Source organism: Marmota marmota, unplaced genomic scaffold, assembly GCF_001458135.2.
Source record: "Marmota marmota marmota unplaced genomic scaffold, marMar, whole genome shotgun sequence".
Lineage (NCBI taxonomy): Eukaryota > Metazoa > Chordata > Mammalia > Rodentia > Sciuridae > Marmota > Marmota marmota.
In genome coordinates, this window is record NW_026000174.1 from 32,307,008 (window position 1) to 32,333,646 (window position 26,639).

At 45.8% G+C, this 26,639-nt stretch overlaps 1 protein-coding gene across 17 annotated transcripts in view; it reads left to right on the forward strand.

Moving 5' to 3' along the window:
* The window catches only part of Nav2 (neuron navigator 2), a 704,255-nt gene that overhangs the window by 426,095 nt on the left and 251,521 nt on the right, over positions 1 to 26,639 (forward strand). For all 17 annotated transcript variants that reach the window (XM_048788486.1, XM_048788480.1, XM_048788482.1 and 14 more), the window contains one exon: positions 17,452 to 17,569. In XM_048788486.1, the coding sequence (XP_048644443.1) occupies positions 17,452 to 17,569 (118 nt within the window). The remainder of the gene's footprint in view (positions 1 to 17,451; positions 17,570 to 26,639) is intronic.

Genomic DNA, 26,639 nt, shown 5'->3' on the forward strand with positions numbered 1-26,639 from the left:
CAGCTGCCACACACTAATGCTTTTCTTACTGAGTTTCAGAATCAGGAAGCAGAAGGCTACCGCATTTAGCCTTTTACAGGAAATCTAATTGCCAACTTTGTGATGCCAAGTTTTATTAGATTGGGAAGAGTCGATCTTAGCAGCTGGCAGTTTCTGATACTGCAGAAAGCTTTCCACTGGCCACCTGGAATTCTAAATGACCTTCTCTCCCTTTTGGGGAAGTTTTTCAGCTTTTGCTGAAGTTTTATGATGATAATACTTTGGTGGTTTTTATATTTTGGTAGTTTTGATCTGGGCTTTAGGGTATTAGAACTTAAAGCCTGGCAGACAGTCAAAAATATTTACTGAAACAGTAGCAGTGGTGCATGCCTGTAATTCTAGTAGCTCAGGAGGCTGAGGCAAGAGGATTGTAAGTTCAAAGCCAGCCTCAGCAATTTAGTAGGCCCAAACCAACTTAGTGAGACGCTGTCTCAAATAAATAAATAAATAAATAAATAAATAAATAATTCATTGAGTTCTTATTACATGTTAGGCCCTGGGCTAGCGACTGGGGATTATAGTGGTGAACAAAATAGACCTGTGTTATTTATCCTCCATCCAGAATGTTCTTCTTGTAGTTTCATAGTTCTCGAACTGTTGTGTGCCTAAGAATCACAAACAGAGGATATTCAGGCTGCTGGGCTCTGCCTTTGAATTGCTAATTCAGTAGGTCTGGAGCAGGGCCTGAGAACCTGCATTTCAGATAAGTTCCCTAGAGATGCAAATGCTGCTGGTCCAGAAGGACCATAGCCCTTGGTCTTTGTGTGGTTGTCCCTAGCTTATCAATTGGGTCTTCAATCAAATGTTACCTACTTAGGCTATTCTTGGTTCCTTTACCACAATATCTCTACACCTGTCATTCTTTCTGGATTACATTTTGTCCATAGCATTTATTATTGTCTGATATTAGTTTGCTTAGTTGTTCATTGTCATTTTATCACTCTCCTGCCCATCATCCTCAACAGAACAAAGCCTCATGAAAGCACTTTCTTCTTTACTGTCAGTCCTCTAAATAGAAGAGTACCTGCCACAGTATGGGCTCAGTAAGTATCTGAATGATTAAATAATTACAAGTATTCTGAATCTTATAAAGGATAGGCCTAGGATGCCTCAGGAGAGGAATGAGAGACCAAAGGTGGGGCATAGATACCACAGTGCATCTTCCTTGGAGCAGTTTCTGGACCGGGCCACACTGCCTGTTTTAATCACTTCATACCCGAGTTTTGTCTGCAATGTTGTGAGATTTGTTTGGAGATCACATTTGGCTACTCTGAGTTTAATTTTTTCTCATAGCTTTTCTATGTTCTGTCCACACTGGAAAAGACAAAAGGCAATTTGAGCAAATCCCCATTCCATTCAGCAGAGGACTCTTGCACATGGGTGGGTAAACCGCCAGGCCCCTATCTTTGAGTTTGACAGCATGTGAAGCCTGACATGGGGCCCTTCTAATGACTTTCCTCCTGAAGGCTGCACTGGTCCACTTGTTAAATCCGGAATCCACCACCCGTGCTGATGCCTAATAGCCTTTTCAAAATCTCATCAAAGCTGAATGGAGGCCCACACTCTTGTACTTTGTAGGAGGCCTGGATTGAAACATGCAGATTCCTCTCTCCTTCACTGGCTGTAGAGAGAAATATAAGGGCAGGCGCTGTCACCCTTCCTTTGCAGAGCATTAGGCACAAGATGAGACATGTGGAGGCACCCTGCGACTGAGAGTGCCAAGAAAGGTTGCCCAGATCTACAAGAAAACTTGAAAGCTGTAAGTGCCAGCTCTTGTGTGGCCCCTGCAGCCACTGCCCTGCTGACGTGAAGTTTCACAGCCTAGAGCTTCCTTGCCTAGCCTTTGCCAAGAATAGGCCAGGGGCAGCCATCCACTCTGCAGGTTTGTTTGTCTGGGGCCGCCAAAGAAACCAGGATTTATTGCCCCTGAGTGTGTCATGAAAACGTAAGCACCGAAAGTCAGATTATTTTGGAGGCCGAAGAGAATCTGGTGGGGGCGATGGAGATGCAGGAATCGCAGCAGTCTGGAGTCAGGGCAGGGGGCCAGAGGGCCGCCCTGTGGGTTGGGGTAACATAAGCTGCCGCTATTCAGGAGGTGGCCTGTGTAAGAAAATCTGACCACAGCGGGTGCGTGACTTCAGCTAAAATTAACCTTTGAGGCTTCACACGCGTCTGCAGTGCTTTGAACTAGACACCCCCAGAGAAGGCACAGGCTGCTGACTGCGGAGGACCTCGCCACGCTGTGGGTTGAGCCATGCCTATAAGCATCAACGTATGGGTTCCCGCCAGGGATCAAAGTCGGGATTCCTGTGACCATTATAAAGTGGTAAGCAACTGTGGGAGAGGAGGCGTTGGCAGGACCCTGGGGAGAGCCGATGAAGCGATGAAGTTTGTTTGCATTGGGCTTGTGTTTAGAGACAGTTCCCACTCATTTTCTATGCTGGGTGGGACCACAAGCCCTCCAAACAGGTCTTTTCCTCAGCAGAACAATTTGCTGAGCAAACTATCACTTCTCAGTTGCTTTTTGGTCCCTGCATCCTCGTGGGGTGAAGGGCTGAAGGCTGTATTTTTAGAGCAGGTAGAGAAGGCTCTCTCTGTCCATAATTGTTGGTGGCCTGAGAAAATACAATTGTACAGACCCATGGAGGAGCTGACCAGGCCATGTCAGGAGGGTCATGGATGGCAACAGGTGTGGCAGGTTTCAGTCATTTCCTTAATTGGACCTCAGCAGGTGCAAATGGGAGAGAGATGGACTGCTGTGAGGTTGGAGGAGATGTCAGGGATTCTCCGGGAGGGCTTCAGTTGCAGGAAGGATTTGTTTGGAGGCAACTGGAAGAGATTTCCTGTGCAGTGAGGCTGTGGAATGTCCCAGGCAGGGCACCATAGCCCTTTCCTTCCTCTGGCCAGGGCAACCTGATGGCATCTTTCAGGTTGGAAGGCAGCCTCCTCCGTGGTTTCCCGCTAGCTATGGAGGATCCGTGGGGGAGTTCTCGTTCACAGAGCAAAAAGGCAAGGTGCACTTTTCTTACCATAAGCTTGCTTAGCTTTCAGATTATGCATGTCACCCAGGGCTAGTGGCAGTCTTGGTGCTTAGTGGGGTGGCACACTGGTTTGATAATGAGGTTGTTCACTTTGATATGTTTTGAGTGGGCAGAAAGCCACAGTTTTAAAGGACTTTTTAAGGCTAGTCTTCTTACAAAAATGATGTAGCTCCCCACCCCCCCCATCACCGCCATACAAATGTCTAGCCCAGCCTCTCAATAGCATTCCCATCAGAAGGCAGTGTGGCAGGGCCTCCAGCTCTAGGAGGACCAATCTGCTCCCACTTGCTGAGTGATAACTATATAATTGATCTCTCAGTGACAAGTATAAAACGTTTAAACCTCTAAAGTACTTGCTTACAGAGCAGATATTCTGTGTTGCTCTTTATGAAAAAGGATATGGATGATGTGGGTCCGAATGATGGGAGAAAAATTCCCCTCACGAAGATAGCTTTGACACAGTTTTGAGGACATTCTCCACATGGGCCACTCTGTGGAGTCCTCTGGTTTGTGTTCTTTTGCTACCTCTATCCTATTAAAGGTGTGAGGCTAGCGGGGTATTGAACACAGGTCACCATCGCTTTAGATTTCTAATACTCCTCAGGTAGAGCATGATTAATGGGGGATGTCTTTGGTTTTTTTTTTTTTTTTTTAAACTCCTGGGGTCTAGGCTCATTGCCCTGTGGAGGGGATTTCTTTTGAGGTAGGATGTTAAAAATAGACATTTCAGAAAGAGGCAGCTCTGGTATGTGGTTCTGAGCTTTGATGAACACATTTTGCACGTCTGCATGGGGATTTCCATCCCCTACTGAACCTGGCTAGGGAGACACAGAATTCAGACTCCCCTCAGGAACTGGAGAGTCCCTTCAGTATTGTGCTATAACTTGCTCTTTGTAACTACCTTGTGACATGAAGGGTGACATAAAGTAACTGTGTTGGAATTAACTGGCCTGTAGGACTGATGCTGGTCTTTATCTGACTGATCTGCCCTTGCCTCGCCTATGAAATGGGGAGGACATGGGCCTCTGCCCTGTTTCCCTGGATGGTGGTGAGGCTCAGATTGGATTGTGTTTGTAAAAGAACTTTATAAATTGTGAGCTCTCATATGGGAGGCAGAGGCACTTTTGTTGTTGTTAGGACTTTATTCTTCTTCTTGAGATGAATCAATCAGGGCTTTCTTCCAGGACTTTGTAGAATAAATAGTATCTTTGTGCGAATCGTTCTTTTGTGCTCCGGGCCATGTTGTTCCCTGGGGAGGTGAGACACCGCTTCTTTCCTGGGTACCAGCTTGGTATCTGGAAGTCTTCTTAGTAAAATCCTATTACAAAAATACAAAACGCAAAATAACCAAGATGCCCCCAAGCTTGGGAGCTCTGACATCTGGGCTGGAGAAGGGCCCCGGGGCATAACGGTCACTTTCACTGTGGCCAAGTCTCTTGGCTGTGGAGTTGCTGAGAAAGGAATGAGGCTCCCAAATGGGGCAGGAGAGGGAAGTGCGGTCCAGGGGCAGGACAGCGCCAACCACTGCTGGGAACCGTCTGCAGTCAGAGTTTTTTTAAAGCCTTTGCCACACAACTTTCCCACAAATGCCACAGCAATGTCTCTGCCAGGTCTGGAGCCTCTCTGCCCACTGGGATGTGGCACGCTGTGCCTGCCTTATAGGCCTCAGCCTTCACCAAGTACTGTGCTGGGCACTCGCAGGTGCTTCAAATTTTGTTCTCGTTTTGTCCTAAACCTGAGTTTCCACACCAGCGGTTGTCGTTACTGCCACGGCACAGATGGAGACATGGAGCTCCCCGAGAGTGCATGACTTGCCTGGAGTTGGATGGAATAAGAGGTTGAAGCCAGGATTTGATCCCAGATCTGACTTCACTTGCTGCATATAACCATGAAGTGTCATTTTCTTCTTGTTACTCACACACAATTTAGGGAAGTGTGTGTTGTTTATGTTTTATAGAATAACTTTAACACAGAGTATTTGCTCACCTAATCAAATGCTTTGGGGGTTTAAATATTTTGTAGTTGACCAACTCAAGGCTAATGCCTTATGGTTCTTGATTTCTGATTGGCACATCATTCATATATATATATTCATTCCAGGGTCCTAAGCTTTCCAACTCCTCTTTCTCTAGGTGAAACCAGAGGAGGACCCTAACACCTTGCTCTGGCTGCACCTTCAGTCACAGCCCCTCATAGAAGAAGGGACTGTCTTCGAGTCGTCTCTGGATCTGCTTCTCTTATCAAACTGCCTTTGCAGTCTTTATAGAAACCTTTCCCCTGTACTCCAGGGGAAGTCCTTAAACTGCCAGCAGCTGCTCAGGTTTCTTGGGTGAGATGCATCTATAAATAATCACTATGTAGGCACACAGTTTGCATTGGATGTTGGGAGTTTTAATTGGTTCTGTACACTTATTTAGTCATTCACCTGAGTGATCTGAGTGGCCCTTAAAAAAAAAGAAGGAAAAACTTAACAAAGCCCTTTTGCCATTCATTCAAAACGAAACAAAACCAAAAAACACCCGCCTCCCAGAGTGATTGCATTTCCTCCCTCAACCTCCCGTCGATCTAGCTTGGAAGCAGGCTGGAAATGTGAATGCTGGCGGGGAACTGTTACTCACCATTCCCTGCCAGAGCTGCGTGCCTCCTTGGAGCTCCCAGCCCTGATGGAATGGAACGTGGGTCAGGTGAGTTTGCATCACCCGGGTCAGGCAGAGACAGGGCCAGAGCTGGCAGCTGGGAAGGAAGAGCACCTGAGCAGGGTGGGTTGGTGGAGGAGTAGGGGTGAGGGGCAGGTAGGGAGACCTGTGCAAAGGAGGGATGAGGCCACCCAGAGGGCCTTGCAGCCAGCATTCCTCCAGCAAGTGCCCTGCAAAAAGTACCCTTTGCAGATGTTGCTTCAAAGGGATCTTGTGAGCTTACCATCCACCCACTTGGCCCTGGGAATGAACCCTGTCACTGTCATAACTGGTAGTAACTTAACCATGGCTCTGGCTCACTCTCTCCTGTCCTTTAACCCACTGGCAAGCAGAACTTAGCACCTCTTGTGATTTCTGAGAAAGTTTCCACTTACCCTAGAAAGCAAGCAAGATGTAGATTTTATATAAGATTTCCATGGTGGACAGTTTATATTGACACAACTTCAAGGAATGCCCCTCTACCTGTTCCCACCACCAACACAGCCTCTCTGCTTCCCAGTTTTGCTGGCTCCTCCCAGCCTCCCTGAATTCCCTTTTTCTCATGCAAAGCATTTTAGCTCAGTCTTGCCTTCCTAAATTTGCATGCTTATACCAATCACTACACAAAACAGATCTCCTTGTGGAGGGGGAGGGAGCTGACTCAGTGAAGTTCAACACCAGAATCTTCAAGAAAAAAAGCCTGGGGCTGGGGCTGGCACGTGTGAGGCACTGGGTTTGATTCTCAGCACCCTGTGTAAATAAATTTAAAAAATAAATAAAGGTCTATCAACAACTAAAAAAATATTTTTAAAAAAGAAAAAAGCCTGATAGGTTGCACTTGTCCATTTCCATGGTGTAAATCCGCCTACCAAGGGAAAGCCAGGAAAGCCTGATTTCTGTCTACCAAAGGGCCACCCTTGAACGGGGAGCTGGGAAGATGTGCAGTAGTTGGTAGATGTGCCTTAGTACAGGCATAATAGATGCAAATAACCTCAAGAGCACAGGCACAGTAAGATGTAATAAAAGTGAGGAATTTTGAGTATTTATTACCAACTTTAAAAATATAACTTAATTGGAAGTTTAAATAATTTAACTTTAATATAATTGCTAGTTAGCCAGCTCCTGAATTTCCTGAGCATTTTACAGTCAACTGTGCTGAACCAGTACACGCCTGCTCTGGCACACTACTGTATGTGTGTTTGTGGGATTTTTGCAGGGAGGAGAGGTACTGGGGATTGAACCCAGGAGTGCTCTGTCACTGCTATTTTCCCAGTCCTTTTTTTTTTTTTTAAGGCAGGGTTACACTAAGTTACTGAAGCTGGATTCAGACTTGTGATCCTCCTGCCTCAATCTCTAGAGCAGCTGGGATTACAGGCGTGCCCCCCACCTCTATTTTTTAAAGTAGCATTTTAACATCCACAAACAAGTGGATCCTATAAGTATGCTGCTGAAAACTGCCTCTGAGCAAACTGTTCCTTACCAGTTCTGTGCCTTTTGCTAAAAGATACACGAAATATCATCTTGATTTCATGGACTGTGTGATCTAGGCAGCAAGAGGGAACAGAGTCATTTATCTCCCCCATCCGTCCATTTGTCTGCTCATCCAACTGATTCTCATTTAATCGTTCATCCGTCTTTTGTTCCACCAATCATCCATATGTCCATCCATCTGAGCATTCACCAGTCTGTTTTGCTGGGCCTGCCTCTCTCCATCCTTGGCTCCTTCCCTTCCTCCGTGCCATTTCCTTCCATCCGTCCATCTACCCACCCACTTACCCATCAGCAAGTCACTGAGCGCTTCTTTATGGAGCCCCCATCGTGAGTCAGGTGTGCTGGTGTTTCAATGGCACAGGAAACTTGTTCTGTACTGTGGGGAAGCTCCTCATGATGGACAGTGTGAACAGTTGCAACAGCCATAGTAGCATTTTAACATCCACAAACAAGTGGATCCTATAAGACACATGCTAGAGGCAAAAGGAAGGAGCAAATAATTCTGTGTGCCAAGCAGTCTGGGAATGGCTTTTCAGGGACTGACCTTCGACCTGGGTTTTACCGTATGGAATAGGCATTTGGAGGAGGGGGAAGTAGAGGAGTCTCCTTAGGCTTATTTTAATTGTGTGCTGGATTTTAGAGAAAGGAGAGAGAGGCCTGGCAGTCAGGATGAGTTTCTAGGAGAAGGGAGCATTCTGCCAAGTAGAGGGGTGGAGGCAGACTGGGTGGCCTGCCAGCTGAGGGAACTAGGGTGGGAGAGGCTGATGGGCATGATGGAATTTGTGGACTGGGTACCTGGAGATGATGGAAACCCAGGAAAGGAGACACTTCCAGGTACCACCTATGTGCCAGGCACTGTGCTACACATTTTATGAACCTTTGATTCTCACCATAGAGAGTAGATTATTATCCCATTCTGTGGGTGTGGAAGCTGAGGCTTAGAGAGTGGTGGTTGCCTAAGGTCACAAAACCTTGGCATCCTTTTTGCCCAAACAGGTGTGGAGTCCTTGAGATCTAATCTCTCCATCTACTCAACAATTCCTTTGAAGAGGAAACCAAGACTCAGAGAGGTTAAACAACCTGTCAGAGGTCACCCAAAATGCTAAGGTCTTGTCTGGGGATGGTGGGGCCTAAAGTCACGGGGGCTGTGTCTAGAAAGCCTAAAGTTGGAGGCATTTAAATGAATGAGGGTGACCAAGAGGCACAATTGGGGCATCTCTGCCTGCAGTCTGCAGATGAGGGAGCTGTGAAGGTTTGGAGGAACAGGTGGAGGCTACATGATGAGTTTGTGACCAGACCCAAGGAAGCCTGTCTCCTCTATTGTCTGCACCCTCCAGGTGCAGCACCTTCTTGGCTGCTGCACTAGGGCTGCTGTCAGTGTGCTCAGCAGGGCCTCCCCCACCTGCTGGGGCCTGTTCCCACCCTTAGCAATGGAGGAATGGTCTGATTAGTAAGGAATGAGTGCAGGAAGGGAGGAGAGAAGAGGCTTGAGCAATTTTGTGTGGAGCTCTGATGCTGGCTTTCTTGAAGCCACCAGATACTGTGTGAAAAGTTGTTCAGACCTGGATCCTAAGGTTGGAAAGGGACCCAGTTTTATTCTGAAATGACCAGTAAGAATTCCAGTCTTCATCCATGCTTGACCTCATTCCATTTTCCAGGAAGCCTTGTGATCCTCCTGCCTCAATCTCTGTAACAGCTGTTATTACAGGCGTGCCCCCACCCCTATTTTTTAAAGTAGCATTTTTAACATCCACAAACAAGTGGATCCTATAAGTAAGCCACTATTGTCAAATGGAGCAACATTCTGCCTGCTGTTGGGACCTGGGTCAACTTCCTGTTAGCTGTGCAACGCTGGCCACACATTTGACCGTTTAGAGCCTGTTTTTCAGTATGTAAAATGTGTATCTTCACTTATTCAGTGATTGTTAGTGAGCACCTACTATGTGCCGGGCAGTGTTCTAGATATTCAGAAAAATGCAGTGAGCAAAACAGACAAGCATCCCTGTCATTTGGAGCTGTTACTGCCGTGGGGAGAGATTATAGAGGAGATGACAGCCAGAGAGCACCCAGCAGATCCCACAGCTGCGCGTTCCCCCAGCACATAGGTGGTAGTGGTCACATAGGTAGGGGAGGATGTGGACGGGAAAGTACTTTGTATCCTGTAAAGTGTGGTGCAGGGTGTTTTATGTCCCAGGAAAGCCAAGCCCAAGAGGAGAAGATCCAAGACTAGACAGTGAATGTGGCTTAGCCAGAGGTGTGGCGGAAGCAGGCACTCACGCCCTTATCCAGACCCTCCCAGTACATTCACCAACCTGGTTTTTTGGAAGACAATATTTCAAAACCTCTGGAGTTGCCTTGCACTCCCACCTGCAACTCATTGGTGTTTTTCACAGACAATGCCACTATTGTGTAGCTATTCCCAAGCAATACCCTGGCATTGCTACTGCATGGGGTCCCAGGCCAGCCTGGCCCTGCGGCAAACTGGAAGAACAGGGGACTTTACCCCTGAGCATTTCCCTGAATACAACCCTGCACTGATAACTTGTGTTACATTGGCATTTTTATTTTTGCTATCCCAACACTGTTGTGAAATTGTTTGCTTTGTGCTTTGGCAACATGGGGAAGTGTCAGGTCCCCTCTTGGGTCTGTTAGTCCTGAGTGACAAGCGGCCAGTTCTGTTCCCAGGGACAGGAGACACTGGGATGACTGTTGTGCAATAAGCCTTTCTTTCTCTTGCTCCTTTTCCCACACTGCCATGGTACTTGACCCTCCTTGGCTAGGAAATTCTGTGTGGCCCCTCTGTAGTAACATTGAATCATTAGGAGCCAGAGCCACTATTGTCAAACCCTGTCCGCTCACTGAAAAAGTCCCTTTTAACTTCTTAGTGCCTCAGTTTCCTCATCTGTAAAATGGGAAAATGATACCTTCCTCACAGGCAAGTTGGGGACTAATGGAATTCATGCAGAATGTTCACATGATATCTCAGAATCTTTGTGTAATTAAAGTCATAGCTAACACACTCAGCCCTTAGTAGGTGCCAGGGATTGGTTGATCTCATTTCAGTCTCACAGTAACCTGAATAGGTAGTTGATTCATTTTACAGCAGAAGAAATTGAGGCTCAGATAGTTTAACTTGCCCACGATGTTTTTGCTAGGAAGTGGATGAGACATATTGGAAAACTAAATCTGACTATAGAAGGGCATTTGGTAGTTATGATCCTACATAAGAAAGAAGCAAGAACCTCACCAAGGTCAGGTAGGTGCCCAAGGTCAGGTAGGTCAGGTAGATGAAGCTCTAAGCAACTCACCCTATGTGCAAAGGTAAAATGGGAGTTAGGATGGCACCAGCATGTAAAGAAGGATGGAAATCCAGACTGCGGATAAGCAAAGCCATGCTAGCCATTGGCTTTGTGTCTGTTTGTGTAGGTATCACTGTAACAAAGGCAGGCATGTGGGTGGGTATCGGGGTGTAAGAATGTTTGGTGGTTTTGAAGGCAAGAAGGTTACTGCAGATGAAGAGGAAGGAAACCAGCATTGGCTCCTCCCTACCGTACCCCTGCTGGTCTAAACATGGATTAATACAGTGGTTCAGGCTGACCATTTTACAAAGTGTACCTCAAGGGCAAGGGCTAGCAGGAGTGTCCAGGTGCTCAGGTGAGGAGTGCCAAATCCAGTCACATCTCAGTGCTCCAGAAGCCCAACTTTCTAGTGGTCTCATGAAAGCAGAAAAGCCTTCCCTACTGAAAGCAGCACCGAGGGTACACGAAATCCTGTGTGTTTACCTGAGGTTCTTGCTAGAATAATACTTGCTTTTGTGTGTGTGTGTGATACAGGGATTGAATCCAGGGCCTCACACATGCTAGGCAGATGCTCTACCACTGAGCTTCATCCCTAGTCCTTGTTATTTTGAAATAGGTCTCACTAAGTTGCGCAGGCTAACCTAGAACTTGGCTATCCTCCTGCTATCCTCAGTCTCCAAGGCAGCTGGGATTATAGGTGTGCACCACTGTGCCCACCAAGAGCTATTTATTTAATAAATACTTTGTGTTGAATGCTCCGTGAAAAACAACACATGGTCTAATTTAGTGAATAAGACAGCTGTATAACTGAGCGACAGTGAAGCTCAGAGGAGAAATGACACACCAAGGGTCACCAAGCTGGTAAGGCAAAGCAAGCACCAGGGTCCTCTCCAGCACCTGAGATTGCAAGCATTTGCCTTCGTGATAACTGTAGCTGCTGAAAGGCCACAAATGCCCCAAGTGATACATTGGGTGACAAAGGTGGGGATGGAGAGGGGTCAGTGTCCTCAAGGTTGGGCCTGTGGGATGCTCTGAGGACACTGAACCGGACTCTTCTTCTGAGAAGCAGAACCAGTTTTCAGGCCAGTCCCCATTGTACTGTGCAGTGCTGAGCAAACATTTGCTTCTCTCTGTTCTACTTATTTCACCCATGTATGGGGCTGGGGATGCCATTTCATCCATTTGGCTAGAATAAGGCAAGTGATTTTCAATCCCAAGGCAGGGGCTATTGACAGGAGGATATATTAGACTCTGATGGGTGGGGTGAGTAGGAAGAAGCCACCATCTAATTTCAGCCCCCCACTGACCCCATGCAATTAAAAGGTGATGGAGATACATGGTGCCACCCTTAGTGTGAATACCACATGCCTTGCTAGATGCTAAGGATGCAGAATAAATGTGTCACCAGACTTACCCAAATGTGCATTTTGGTTTTCTTAAAATTATAAACACTTGAGTCAGCAGTGACATTCTTTGTGGTAGCCAAGGACAGGGAGAATATTATATCTGCTATTGTTGCAATCTTTTTTTTTTTTTTTTAATACAGAGTAATCAGACTTAAGCCATTTAACTGCATGCTGCTCAGTTATGGAAACAATGTTATCTTGATGATGTGACCAAAATCTGGAGTGAGGCCTGTTGAACAGAAGCCAAGCAATAGCATTCTCTTTACAAAGGAATACCCTGGAAACGGCCTCAGGTGCCGTTGGCTTTAATCTCCAGGCTCCACATTGGCATTTCCTTCTATGAGGTGCCTTTTGCTCTGTTTCTCTTGGGACTGCTGTCCCCTTGCCACCTGCCTCCTGGGTCCATCGGCTTGGCTAGATGCCAGTCTGGGTTTCTAATGTGATTGCTCTGACTTCATTCTAGTGCTTCTGGTGCAGTTATTTTGTGGCATATTTTGAGTTCCAGATTTAGAGTGCTACCCTCCTTCATTCAAGGGCTAATTGTAGTATACATTTAGCAACATTGTTTGCTAACGTTGTTTTAACACAGTGCAGTTATCATCCATTTTTGTTATAACTGGTGATCAGGTTCTTTTCTATGACTGATCTGCCATGTTTTCCCTTTTGGATTGCAGCCCATTTGACAGAGAATGATGTGGAGTGATAAGCAAACAAATGGGGCTTTGCTTGACATCTTGTCAGGGAGAAAAAAGTGAATGCAGATGAATTCACTATTCTGCTGCCTTTGCCTTCCTCCCCCTGTTGGCTTTCCAAGCCTTTGACGGCAGCTTCTCTCTCTCTCTCTCACAGAGCATTTCTGCAACTTGGAGTCTCTTCTGGGTAGACCAGTCTCTTCTGGTCTGCAGAGAGGAGAGTCAGTGAGCTGCAGGGGTTGACCCTGAAGTCAGCTGCATTGGAGGACACTCCTGCTTGGGCATTACATTCTGGAGCCTTTCTCCTGGGTGTGGTTTGGTGAATTGAGGTTGGGAGTAGGAATGGTGGTTTTGTTCTTTCCTACTATGTGGCTCTTTGTTCTTAAAAGGTCACAGGTCCCATCCTGGGATCAAACCAGGTCCAAGAAGCAATGTGCTCCTGCAAAGCAATAGCACCCCACTGGTCCGTATAACTTGGGAGAATGAGAGACTTTGCAGAAATTCCTTCTGAATAGAGACTTAGACAGGAGGCCCTGCCCGTGTTAGCCCTCACTAAAAATCTTTCAAATGTGCATTGCTCCATTTGTGCTGGAAAAACTAAGGGGGCCCTTTGGAGGAATGCTTTTCCTTGCATGAGCTACCAAAAGAGAAGTAAAGAAGCTGGGGCTGAGTTTATCTCTGCCTGAGTCCCATGTCCATGGCTCATGAAAACTGGTTTACAAATAAAACTAGGTGTTTTCTTCTGGTTCAACCCTTCAAAAAGTCGAGAGTTAGGGTGGGGGAGGGCAGGGGAAACTCCATAATCAATGACCCTTGTTAGATGAGTCCTGATTAATGAGCTTGAGCTATGAAGTTTATTTTCCTTGCTCCCTCCTCTTTTTAATCAATAAAGAGTTTCTGGATTAAGGATTCAATGAGAGCTCACATTATTTAAGTCTCATATGTAATCAATTTCCCAAGATTTACCCTTTTGCTCCTTGCTCAGCTCATCTTGGTAGCCACTTGCTACCCTCCTGCCACACACCAGCTTCCCTGGGAGGTTCTGCCAGGCTCTGCAGAGGTGGGCGAGGCAAGTCTGATGCTCACCTCTGGTGGTGGGAGTAAGAAGTTGGTTCCAAAATCCGAGTTCTCCATAAGCTCCACATCATATGCAATCAAGGATTTGATCTGGGAACTAAGGATGACTTCATAGAGGGAGAGGCATTGGAGTAGAACCCAGAGGGCAGCCCCAGGCGGGACACTCTGGTGGAGAGAGTAACTTCGGTTCAGAGACAGGGAAGGGTGAGGTTGACCCATTTTTCTAAGGATAATCACAATCACTACTGCTGAGCATCTGGGATGTATAGACATGTTATCTTATCTTGTCCTTAGAACATGGGCAGGCAAACTTTTTCTGGGAAGAGTTGTATACTAAGTATATGAGGTTTTGTGGGCCAAAGGTCTTTCTTTCAGAGCTGCTCCACCTTGCTCTGGTAGCATGCAAGCAGCCGGACACCACAAGTGGATGTGGATGTGTCACGTGGAACTTTGTTTACACAAACAGGTGGTCAGCTGGCATTAGCCCAGCCCACAGTTTGACAGCCCCTACCTAGTAATAGATTTGTTGTAATCCCCAATTTATGGAGGATGAGAGTAAGGAACAGAAAGACTATTACAAATGAATTTGCCCAGGGCCAAGGACCAACTGAACTTGGTCATATTCCAAAGACTGTTCTTATCTTCCGTACCCACTGTCTCCCCTGCAAGGGTTGGGTGCATTCAGTGAGGAGTGGATGGAGGCCAGTGTAACAAGTTTGCCTTTAATTCAGGGGGTGGTGGGGAGCCATTGAGGATTGTTTGAGCAGGCAATTAGATTAGCTCTGAGCTCGGAGAAGATGAATTTTGGCAGGGGTGTTTAGCTAGATTACAGTTGAGACAGGAATTCTTGTTTTGGAAAAGGCTAAAGTCATTTGGCCTGAGCCATTTCCATCTATTCTAGCCTTTAAATGTTCTCTCTGTACCTGACACCTGCATGGCCTGTGCATGGCTGCACATTGTGTGTGTGTGTGTGTGTGTGTGCACGAGCACGTGTGCGCATAAGTCTGGGTGTACTTGTTGAAAGAAGTTGGCTTCACCGTCCCAGCTGGACTGTGCAAGCTCACATGGAGGGCTGCTTGTAGAGGCAGCATGTCTATCTCAAAGACCCTTAATCACCTAGGAAGGGATTAGTACTGGGCGTTGGCCTGGGGTGCTCAGCATGTCCTTGCCGAGCTCCGATTCTCACTGGGCTATGCTCTTGGTGCACATGACTTTAGCCTTTGGCTTGTCCTCCTGGTCCCTGCCATTGGGTGGTAAGACTCCTCTGGAGTTTGAGAGAGGAGCAAGAGTGCCTCCCTTCCTGGCTCGCAAGAAAGGCTTGCCCTGTGGCTTTGGCTCTGCTTTTCTTTTACACTCTGCCATATTTTATAGTTCCAGATGGGGAGTATTCCAAACTCTAGAAGTTTTGCTGTGAGTAGGAGAAGAAATTCCAGATCGCATGTGTCCTGGAGGTTCAGGGTAGAGGCTGTGGTTTGTTTTGTTGTAGCCCATTTTATGGTGCTGGTTTTAAAAATTTGAATATTCGCTTACTTATTGACTGTATTTCAGCATGTGGCAAATTCTGAGTCCTTGCCTATATATCTCATTTCATCTTCATAGCAGCCCACTGATGGTAGGCGCTGCCGTCAAAATCTTGCAAATGAGGACGAGGTAGCCAAAGGGCACAAAGGTGACAGGAGCACAGCAGCTAAGATTCAGAGCAAATCCAGGGTCCTCCTCTGCCACCCTCCTCCACTGCCTCTACTTACTGAGTCCCAGCGGGTCAGGCTAGGGGCTTCCATATGGTCACTCACTGGGTCTCCACTGCCACAAGGATGCCTGTTTTACAGGTGAATAAACTGAAGTCCATAAAAGTTGGGGACTTACCAAGGACATTCAGATAACAAGGTTTGGGTTTTGATTTTTTTATTGTAATTCTTTCAGTGAGAGCATAATTGAATAAAGGTTGAGCCTATGTTTAGTAGGGGGGTGTATTGGGGATTGAACCCAGGGGTGCTTTACCACTGAGCTACATCCCCAGTTTTTTGTTTGTTTGTTTTTGAGACAGGGTCTTGCTAAAGTGCAGAGGCTGGCCTTGAACTTGTGATCCTCTTGCCTCAGCCTCCTGAGTTGCTGGGATTACAGGTGTGAGCTACTCTGCCCAGCTTTGTGTTTATATTTTAATAAACTTATAAACTATGATTATCTCCCAAATTATACGGACCAGTGGGGTGCTGTTGCTTTGCAGGAGCACATTACTTCTTGGACCTGGTTTGATTCCAGGAAGGGACCTGTGACCTTTTAAGGACAAAGAACCACAAAGTAGGGAATGAACAAAACCACCTTTCCTGTGAACCCTTCTACCCAGAGGAGACTCCAAGTTGCAGAAATGCAGAACATCTAAGGAATCCTAGAATAAGTTAGCCAGGGGCTGAACCTGGCTCTGCCACTTACTATGACCTGGAACCCAGGTAGAGTAGTCAGAGGTGCTGCGTCCCTAGAAGGGCCTGGCTCCTGACCCCATTCCAGGAGCCTTCAGGGCAGCACCCCATTGTGTTAGATGACCCTTGCAAGAAAGGAGACCGGGAAAGAAAAGGGCAAAGGTGAAGCGTCTGCTACTCTGTGCTACTCTGTGAGTCACATGGATACTCATAGCAGGCCAGCTGGTGGAGGGAGAAGCAATATCTCATCATTGTGGAGAAGACATCAAATGGATTCATATGCTTATGACCACTTAAGGGGGGGGACAGTTGTCTGAGAGGTCATTTGTTCTTGTCACTGGGGCAGGTGTGGCTGTTCAAGAGTATCTGTCTGCAGGCATACTCCCACCTCCCTTTATGAGCTCCCCAATCTGTACATGGAACTTAGCACTCAAAACCATGGGGTGCTGTTTTGTTTTGTGCTTTGTTAGCTGGGGGAAAAGTTTCCAGGTGAGACTTTTCTTGTGTTTGCTGGACTGCCTCGAAGAAAATATTGTTTTGCTCTGATGATTCTGTGACCAAGAAGAGCAGGTCTGATGCACCCCCTACAGGGCCTGCTCTCCTGACTCCCCGGGTGACCCAGCTTTTGCCTTCCACGGTGCTGCGCACACTGATCTTGTGTTTAAAGATGTTGGAATTTGCTGGGGTTTTGTCCACAGAATCCCAACAGTGAAAACGATGCCTGGCTTTTAAATTAAACTGATTAAATTTGAGATTATGGTGAGGCCACAAATAACTCCACTCATACAGAGTAATTGAAGGGTCTGTGTTTTCGTACTTGGCTTCTTTACAAGGGACCCAGGCTCCTGAGAACTGGGCTGACTCAATAGCCCTCGTTACCCTGAAAGGGCCTGTTAAAAGATGCCCGTTGGGTGGTAACCTCCCCATACGTTTTCTCCATGAAGAGAAAAAGATGAGAAGGGGTGGGGGCGACTTCGCTTGTATTTAGAGCCACAGCCTCTCAAAGCCGTCTGGAGCAGACTGTTTAGTTCCTTGTCCCCTGTCCCATTCAGGCCTCTGCATGTTTTGAAGCTTTCTTTAGCTTTTCCCCAAGCCTTGATGGCAGATCTCTCAATAGGCGACAGCCCAGCCGTGGTGAGCTGAATGCTTGGTCGGCACAATGCACTGAATTTTAATGGTGCAGGCTGGCCCCGAGAGCTGCCAGCGGGCTGGTGGCTGCTGCGCCCAAGCAAGCAGTGGCCCAGCTGCTGCCTCAGACCCTGTGATGTGCTCTGACTGGATTCTTCAAGTTGCCTGTTTGCTTTTTTGCAGATCTACACGGACTGGGCCAATCATTATCTGGCCAAATCCGGCCACAAACGTCTCATCAAGGATCTCCAGCAAGATGTGACCGATGGCGTCCTCCTGGCCCAGGTCATCCAGGTCGTGGGTAAGAGCGTGTTCGTTCATCCTTGGGTTTCCATGATTACCACAGAGCCAGCCGGGAGGGCTTGCCTGGGCCGAGGAGTGTAGGACCTGAAGTCCCGCGAATTATGATTGATTTGATTCCACCCATTGACCCGGTTGCATGGGGACCAGCTTGCTGTTCCTGTAGGAGCACACACAACTAACTCACCTGGATCCTCTTAGAGGAAGATTGCCCAGGGCCAGAGGTTGTTGACGGGGCTCTCTTCCTGTTCCTGCTACATTTCTGGTTCTCATATATGGTACTTTTTGTGTGGATGACTCTGGAAATATTAAAAACAAAACAATAAACCTGACAGGGGGCTGGTTTAATCCTGCCAGCTGTAATTAGGTGTGAGAAATCAAAGGCTAAAACTCCAGAGAGGGTTGGTTGGTCAGTTCTGGTTTTAACACGATGGGAAGGGAACTTGAGAAACGGAATTTTTAATGTCTCAGACATGAGCTGGGAGGAGAGAGTCCTTCCTGGGCAGGCAGGCGGTGGATGTTGGCGACAGCTTTGCCTTGAATCTCAGGCCCCCGTGGTCCTGCCTGAGAGCTCAGAGCAGACTGAGGAGGCGGGAGGTCAATTAGACAGCATTAGGTTGATTGTTGTCGCTGGTAGCCTTGGCAGCCGACTGATGCTAAGGGAGAAGTCACAGGGAAAGGACAGAAGCCCTGGCCCCACTAGCATGTGTCGTTGTGGAAAAGCTGCTTTTCCTTCAAGTGGGAGCAGGAGCCTTCCACAGTGGTGGCTGTGCTCGGGTGCATGGAAAGCATAGCTGGACACACAGACACCTTGCCTGGGCTGAAATGTGGGGACCGGCACTCCTGCTCAGAGACGAGGAAGTTTCCCTGCTGCGTCAAGGTTGATGTCCTGAGCCTAGCTGCCATTGTTCCTCTTTCCCTTTCTCTGCTTTTTATTCTCCCCTCTGTGTTAGTTTTCTTTCGCTGTATAACAAACGTAGCACCTTAAAACCACTCATCTTTATTCTCCCTTGGTGTAGGTGCATCCAGAGTCCAGGCAGGGCTCAGAGGGCCTCTGCACACTGCAGTCAGGGTGTCCTGGGGCTGTATTCTCATCTGGGTCTCTGACCATGGAGGGTCTTCATTTTGGCTCACTTGGGGGAGGTAGAATCCATTTCTTGCAGTTCCGGGACTGTGGATCCTGGTTGCTCACTGGCTGCCAGCTGAAGCAACCCTCACCTCCTACAAACTGCTCAGCTCCTTGCTACACAGACCACTCGCTTCTTCAGTGCCAATAAAGGAGAACTTTCTGGAGAAAGCATGCTAGCAGAATGAACCTATATAGAATGTAGCATAATTGTGGGAGCAACAAGTCCAAGGTCCTGCCCGTGCTCAGAGGGATGGGATTATTCCAGGGCAAGGACACCAGAGTGTGGGCATCATGGGAAGCCACCTAAAGTCTGCCTGCCACACTGCTCTTGTTAGAATGTTTCCCCTTCCTCCTGCTTTTCATTGTCATTTGTACCAAGTTTCTTTTCAAATATTTCATCCTCCCTCAACATTCCTGTGCAGGAGGTGTTGTTCCCATCTCGCAGGTGCAGGAATTGAGGCCCAGCAAGGCTGAGTAGTGCAATATATCAGGATTCTGTGTGGGAGTCCTAATTGGGGCGGTATGCTTCTTTTAAAGCTTCAGTTCATTGCTTTGCAGCTTTACACCACATCTCAATTCACAGACGCTGACCCTAGCACAGGGCTGTGTCTTCCTTCACTTTAGTTTAATAGTCATTTATTGAGCAGCTACTGTGTGCTTCTTTCTAGGAATAAAGAGATGAATGCACAGGGTTCAGAACCTTGGAAGAAAGGGTACTGTCTTCTTATCAGGGTCTTTCTTCATGAAAGGTGTGAGGTACGTCTGAGCTGGGATTTAGACTTTGTCTCAGCAGGCTGACCCTAGGCACGTGGCCTGCTTGGTAGTCTCAGTGTTGTACTGAGTTGTTTCTACTGGGAATCTCCCCAGGTTTCAGCACAGGCAGCAGGAGAGAAAGGATCTTACTGAGAGGCCTTGCTCTCATCCCAACTCGAACCCTCCCAACTGTGGGACCTCAGGAGGGGCACTTTGTCTCTGCTGCCTGTTTCCCTTTCTTTGAAATTGGGGACAATCACATTTGTTTTCTCTGATCTTATGACCATCTTATGAAATTCAAGTTTGGCATCAAATATAAGATATGTTTGGAAATTATGAAGTGCTCCTGGATAGCAGCTGTCTAGAAAGTTATGTACAGGATGCTGAGGTCTCAATATGAGTGTTTGGTATATCAGGATAGATTAGTCATGTCTGCCATGGGCTCAGAATAGGCAAACAGTAGTGTGTATGCTGTGAATTTACTAAATAGTGCAATGAAAATGTAAAATACCACATTTTTAAAATCATTGCTTCAGAGCCTTCTTTCCTGAAATCTATGAGTTGAAACTCCCTAGGCAGTGGCTTCTTTGAGTCTGAGCTACTGATCTGTGGTTCCTGAGGCTCAGGTTAGTATGAGTTGATAGCCCTTAACTAAAATGCTTGGGACCAGAGTATCTTTAATTTCAGAATCTTTTGGATTTTGAAATATTTGCATATGTATAAAATGAGATATTGGGAATGCTAGAGTCTAATCATAAAATTCCTCTATATTTAATATAAATACCTTATACACATAGCCCAAAGGTAACTTTTTAAATACCTGTGGCCATGAAATGAATGTTTCATGGTGTGGAATTTTCCACTTGTGATGTCAAGTTGGTGCTAAAAAAAATTTCTTATTTGGAGTATATTTCAGATCTTTAAATTAGGGATACTTATGCTTTACCAGCAGCTCTGGCTGTGCTTCAGGCCACCACATTGCTTTACCTCAGACCTCCAGGAGAGGATCACTCTGACCAAGTAAGGCCAGGTGTCAGCACGTGACCCTTCCCGTGAATGTGTCATGCTGTATACCCTCTGCTATGTGTGGCAAGCAGAGGCTCAGAAGATAGGAGCCAAGAAGGCAGCAGATCTTTCCTAGACTGTCTGTCAGCCAGGCCAGAGCATTTCATCCTAGAGTATCTTGTGATACAGATCCCTGGCAGGGTGGAGTGGGGTGTATTTTCTGATCAGGAGGCTGAGCTATTGAGCATTTATGCTTTTTAATGTTGAAGTCACTGCTTTCCCCTACACATAAACCCATGAAAGGAAAATCGGAAAAGATAATTTGTATGTGTGCATGTATTTAATATATACCTGTGTATAGAAATACATATATTTCTATTGACATAAAAATTTCTAAGAACTGGAGCCTCACTGACTCCTTCTTGCATTGTACAGAATTCTGATGGTTGTGCTTATTCTTTGGCTGCTGAGCTCCTACTTACTGAAAAGTCATTTTCTCTTTGATACTTTTTCTGGCTCCCTAGGCATAGGTGGAGGGACCTCCCCATTATCCCACTGCCTGTGGTCTTGGGCCAGGGGTCCTCTCTAGGCCGGGCTCTGAGTTGTCTCCTTTCTGGGTTCAGCATTTAGCATGTTGGCATAAAGTGATGTTTTGGAAAAGTTGAGAGGATTAGGAATAAGAATTGTATTTACTATAAGCCTGGGTTGGATCATTTCCGGAGGTAAGCCTGGATGTTTCCCCTTGTTATTGTTTAGTATTCCTCTAAATTGTATCACACCTCCTTTCCAGTATTCTCACCTGTCAGGTTTGGAAAGGACCTTTGAAATTCATGTACCATGTACCCAACCAGGTACATGAATCACTTCTATGAAAACTGGTCACCAGCCTCTTCAGTTACTTCCTATAATGAATGAGCTGCTTATCACCCCTCCAGGTAGCTCCTTGTAATGATGGACAGGTGGAATCCTTCAAAAGCTCCTATTCTAGTCCCTTCAGACTGCTATAACAAAATTCCATAGACTGAGTGGCTTATATACAATAGAAATTTATATAGTTTGGAAGGCTGGAAAGTCCAAGATTGAGGTGCCAGCTGATTTGGAATCTGAGGGTGCATGTGCATTTCTTGTTTATATATGGCTGGCTTCTCACTGTGCCCTTGCATGGTGGAAGTGGATGAGGAATCTCCAGAGACTCTTTTATAAAGACTCTAATCCATTCATGAGGACTTTGTCCTCATGGTCACATTTCCTCCCAAAGGCTCCACCTCCAAATACCATTTCCTCCCAAAGGCTCCACATCCAAATTCCTCACCCTGGGAATCAGGTTTCAATATGTGATTGGGAGGATACTTAGATATTTAGACCATCATAGCTCTTCTTTCATCCAGTCAAAGTCTATACCCTTTAGTAGTATCTGAGTTCTGCTTTCTAGGGCTACAAAGGACCATCTATTCTGGGGCCATCAAAATAAATTAAGAACAGTAGGGAATTAAAATCACTGAATAAAAGGAAAATCAAAGGGAGCTTTGTACAGGAAAAGGACCTGTGACTGGGAGAAGGAGAGGGAGGAGGGAAGCACTGGAGAGTAATTTTGGCCAAATTATGTTGTTATTTGTACGCATGAATGGATATGTAACAATAAGTCTCCCATCATTATGTACAATTATAAGGCACCAATAAAAATACAGAAAGAAAAAAGTCATTGAATAAAATATGAACCCACAAATCTGTACTATGAATAAACAGGTAAATTTAAAAATAAGTACGCCATTGGAGGAGAAGAGAGGGTTAGACTGTTCAGAGCACTGACTGATGGGAAATGTGGAGGGAGTTCAGTTATCATGGTGACGATCTTTTATGTCAAAAGACATCAAAGGAAGCTGAAATCTGGAGGAGAAAGTTGATGGGAGCAGGATATTTACATGGTCTAAGAATTTCTCTCCACAGATGGCTTGATAGTTGCAAGGGGAAGTCTAGTAACCATTAAGGGGAATATCCAGGCCACATCCAGGTGATCCAAACTCCATCACTGGTTGGGATGGATAGGTCAGGTCCTTCCTGACCTCAGACCCTTAGCACATGTAGCTTAGGTTGTACTCCAGTCAGAAATGGAGAACCTAAGACTAATCGTGAGGAATCTCAGAGAAGCCGGATTGTGGAACATTCCATCAAAACAGCAGCAACAACAAAACTGGTCTGTATTGTTTAAAAGCATCAGTGTCTATATAAGACAGAGTCTGGGAAGTTATTCCAGAATAAAGGAGACTAAAGAGACGTGACAACTAAAGGCACTCTGTGATCCTGGACTGCATCCTGTTCAGAGGAATAAAATGCTCTAAAGGACATTTTTTAGTTAGTTGACAAAACTGGAATATTGGCATAGCATCAATGTTAAATGTTTTGAATTTTGCAATTGTACCAGGGAAGAGAATATGCTTATTATTCTTTGGAAATATATACTGAACTATAAAGGGGAAAAGGACATGATCTATGTAGCTTACTCCAACATGATTCAGAAAAAAAAAAAAGAAAAAGAAAAAAATGAAAACACACAACTTGTACCTACATAGAGAAAGAGGAAGGGAAGAAGAGAGAATGGACCAAGATATGTGGGGATTCTCTATATTATTCCCCTAACTTTTCTCTAAGTCAATGAAATTCTTTCAAAATAAAAATTTGAAAAGAAAACTTTTTTCTTCTAAATGAAGCCCAGCAAAACTCATAGGTTGCAAGTAGTCCCTTTTAAGGGACAAACTCTTGCTAGCCCTGGGAGAAGCTCAGTGTATAGTGTGAAGGACGCAAGGTGCTAAGAGACCTGATCTTGGTGGAGTGATGGGGCGGGGAGGGTGGGAATCAGGAAGAGTTTCCCCAAGGAATTAACCTGGAGCCAAGACCTCAAACTTAAGCAGCAGTCAGGTAGGAGAAGCCGGCAGGAAAGGCACGCCTGGTGGAGGAGACAGTGTGCAGACAGGCTGGAGGTAAGAGACGAAAGTCAGGCAGTCACCAGGTACAGGCAGCCAAGTCTGGCCTCTAGCCTGAGAGGCAGGTTGGTTTCCAGACTGGGAAGTGCATCAGAACTTGACTTTAAGGTGAGCCTTAATTGCTTTTGCCACAGGCTGCTCCTGTCTTCATCTCTCCCAGACACCATCCAGCCAGCTTTCCAGCCCGTTTTCCTAGAGTAGGGTTGTTAGGGCCACACTTCTTCATGGCTGTCTTCTGCCATTTGGTAGGAAATGGGCCTTTTGCTGCTGTCTGTGAACGGTCTTCCTTTGCTGGCTGAGGGCTGGTCTCTCTGTTCTGCCTCTTATTAGCGTGATTATCTTCTTGAGTCCTCAGCTGCCCGAGGCCCTTCGGTTTTCTGCCAAGCCATGACCATGTCATCCCTCTGAGTTAAAGGATGGTTCCCAAGACCAGGGTCAGCAGTGCAAATAGAGAGAGGGAGAGACACTGCTCCCTTTCTGCTCTCATTTCTGTCACTCAGGGTTGGTGGAAGGGAAGGAGAGAGAGAGGGAATAAAAAGAATGAACTAAGAGTGAGCAGAGGGGGCGGGGAGACTTAGCTTTAGAGCAAATAGCTGCTTCTTTTCCACCATTTTCTGCACAAAATGTCTGAAAATTCAGACAGCATGTGAGATTGTACCTTTTTTCATCCCACTACCACTCTGTTACCTTGGATAAGTCATTTGCCCTTCTGGGCAGGCAGTCTCTCCCTTTGGCTGGGCTGCCAACAGCCAGGAGTGGTCAAGACATAGATGTGCAGGGCGTTAAAATGCTCTGCATCCTTTGGAGGTCTTTCAGAAGGTCATGCGCTTGATGCCACAGCTCTTATTGAAGGAATGCATCAATGCTTTCCAAACCCTAGCTTGTCACCTCGTGTGCAGAGAAGTCACTGCATCAGTGGGACTAAGAATGTCTTCAACAGGCTGGGACAGAGAAATTACCTTGAGCTCTGAGAAGTGCCGGTTTTGATTATAGTTGAGGACTCTGGGGACAAATATCTCTGCTTTTTTGTTTATCTGCTTTTGGATTCCAGCCAAAGACCCTCTACCCTGAGCTTAAAAATTTGGCTCTGAAGATTCAGCTCTTCTTTCTTACCAACAGATCAGAGCTGCCGTTAGCATCTAAGGATTTATGGCGACCATAGGCATTCTTGGGAATTTAAGTAAAGGAGAAGTATTTAAATTATGTGAAACTGGAAACTAGGAGACCCAAGTATTTATTTTGCATTTTTATTAAGCATTTAGTTTGAGTGTGAATTAGCCATTTGATTTCTGCCTTCCAGGGTCCTCTTTGGCATGGTCATAAATAGGCTCCATCTCATCTGTTTATTTTGACTGTTGTGAATTGGCAACATTAGTTCATAGGAGCTGTGATATTTGAATTCATGGAGCACCTGACTGGATTTGGGTGACAAGCCATGAAAAAGGAATTAGAGGAGTAATTGGACCAAGCTCTTTGGTTTCAGTTATCCAAATGGTCTATCAAGAATCTTTAAATTTTCCCAAATGACTTATTAGGATCACAGTTATCCATCCTTCACTTTAATGAGCACTAATGACCTAATGCTGAACTGGGTTATTGATCAGAGTCCAATGACTTATGACTTTGTTCATCATGAGTATCCAGTTAGAAGACACCTTGAGTGTTAACTGTCAAGAACCTACATATTTATTCTCTGCAATGTGGAGTATCAAATGCCCAGGTCAGAGTTCACGGCTGCCATCATTTTCCGTATATACGAAGGAGTGCCATTTGTCAAGGGGATGCATTTTTTTTCCAGTGTTCAGAAGGTACATCTATATTTACAAGTGAAAGAACACTGCCGCAAAATAGGCAGGAAAACCTTAATTCTTTGAAGTCTCCAGGATATTTAATTCCTTAACTCCACTCAACAAATATTTATTGAGTGGCTGCTATTCCAGGCACTGTCCTAAGATCTGGGGTTGCAGTAGGAAACAAAGCAGATTAAAAAACAAACAAACAAACAACAACAACAACAAAAAACTCTGTTCTTATGGAATTTATATGCTGGCAGTATATTCTGGCTAACTATTTTCTGGTGAACTAAAGAACAAATGTCCATGAGTCCTTCCATTCATTGGCCATCTTGCTATTTTTGCTAGAGCTACTGCAGCTGTCTGGTGTATTAATAATTGAGAAAATTTGGGCAGTAGAAGACTTAATTTNGAAATTTTTTTTTTTTTTTTTTTTACTTTTCATTATTTCGTAGGGCTGGGGATGGAACCCAGGGTCTTGTGAATGCTGGACCAAGTGCTCTACCACTGAGCTCTTCCCCCAGTCCTTTGGGCATCTTTTATGTACTATGTGTGGCACCTCTTTGGGAATTAAGGCTTCTAAAATTCCTCTCCCAATGTTTTTATGTTAGGCAGAGTTGAGAACATTCAGCTGAATCTCTGAAGATTGGAAGTCCCCAGTTAGATCACAAATGCAAAACATCTAATACTTTTGGTTGGTGCTAAAGAAAATGTAGATCAGGCTGAATCTATACTAATCTGGCTATCTCACAGCAGCGAGATTTGTGAGCAATTTCCTGCGGCTTGCTTTCTTTCTGAGTTTGTGCATCTCTCTCAAACTAGAAATACTTGAACCCAAAAAATGAACCCAACTTGAGATAATAACAATCTATATTTAGGCTCAGATCTTCTAAAATTTGGGAGGCATGGGATTCTTTGATTCTGTATCCTTTCAGATAGTTGTTAATGTTTTTTCTCTTCATGAAAGTTTTAGCCATCATATTATGATGTGATGTGGGGATTCAATTTTGCAAGCAGTTATTGAGCTCTCAGGATACAAATGTGAAAAATAAACTTGACACATCTGCCAGTCTCTCACCTCCTGGGTAGAGGTGTTACATGGTAGATGGTTGAGAGGACAGCAGAGGCAGAGGCAGAGGCAGAGGCAGGGTGCTGTGAGGCAGAGACCTGAGTGGCACTACCCTTCTATAGTGTGAGGGCATGGGACATAGGGATCTGGGGTTGGAGAGGGAACTTATAAAAGATTCAGAGGAAGTCAATCTTCAGTTCTTTACTGTGGAGTTTTGGCTTGACCCACATGCTGACCTCAAAAGGAAGAATTTATGTTATGTTTTATGTAGGTGGTAAGAATATGTATTGAGCTGGGCATAGTGGTGAGTGCCTTTATTCCCAGCAGCTTGGGAGGCTGAG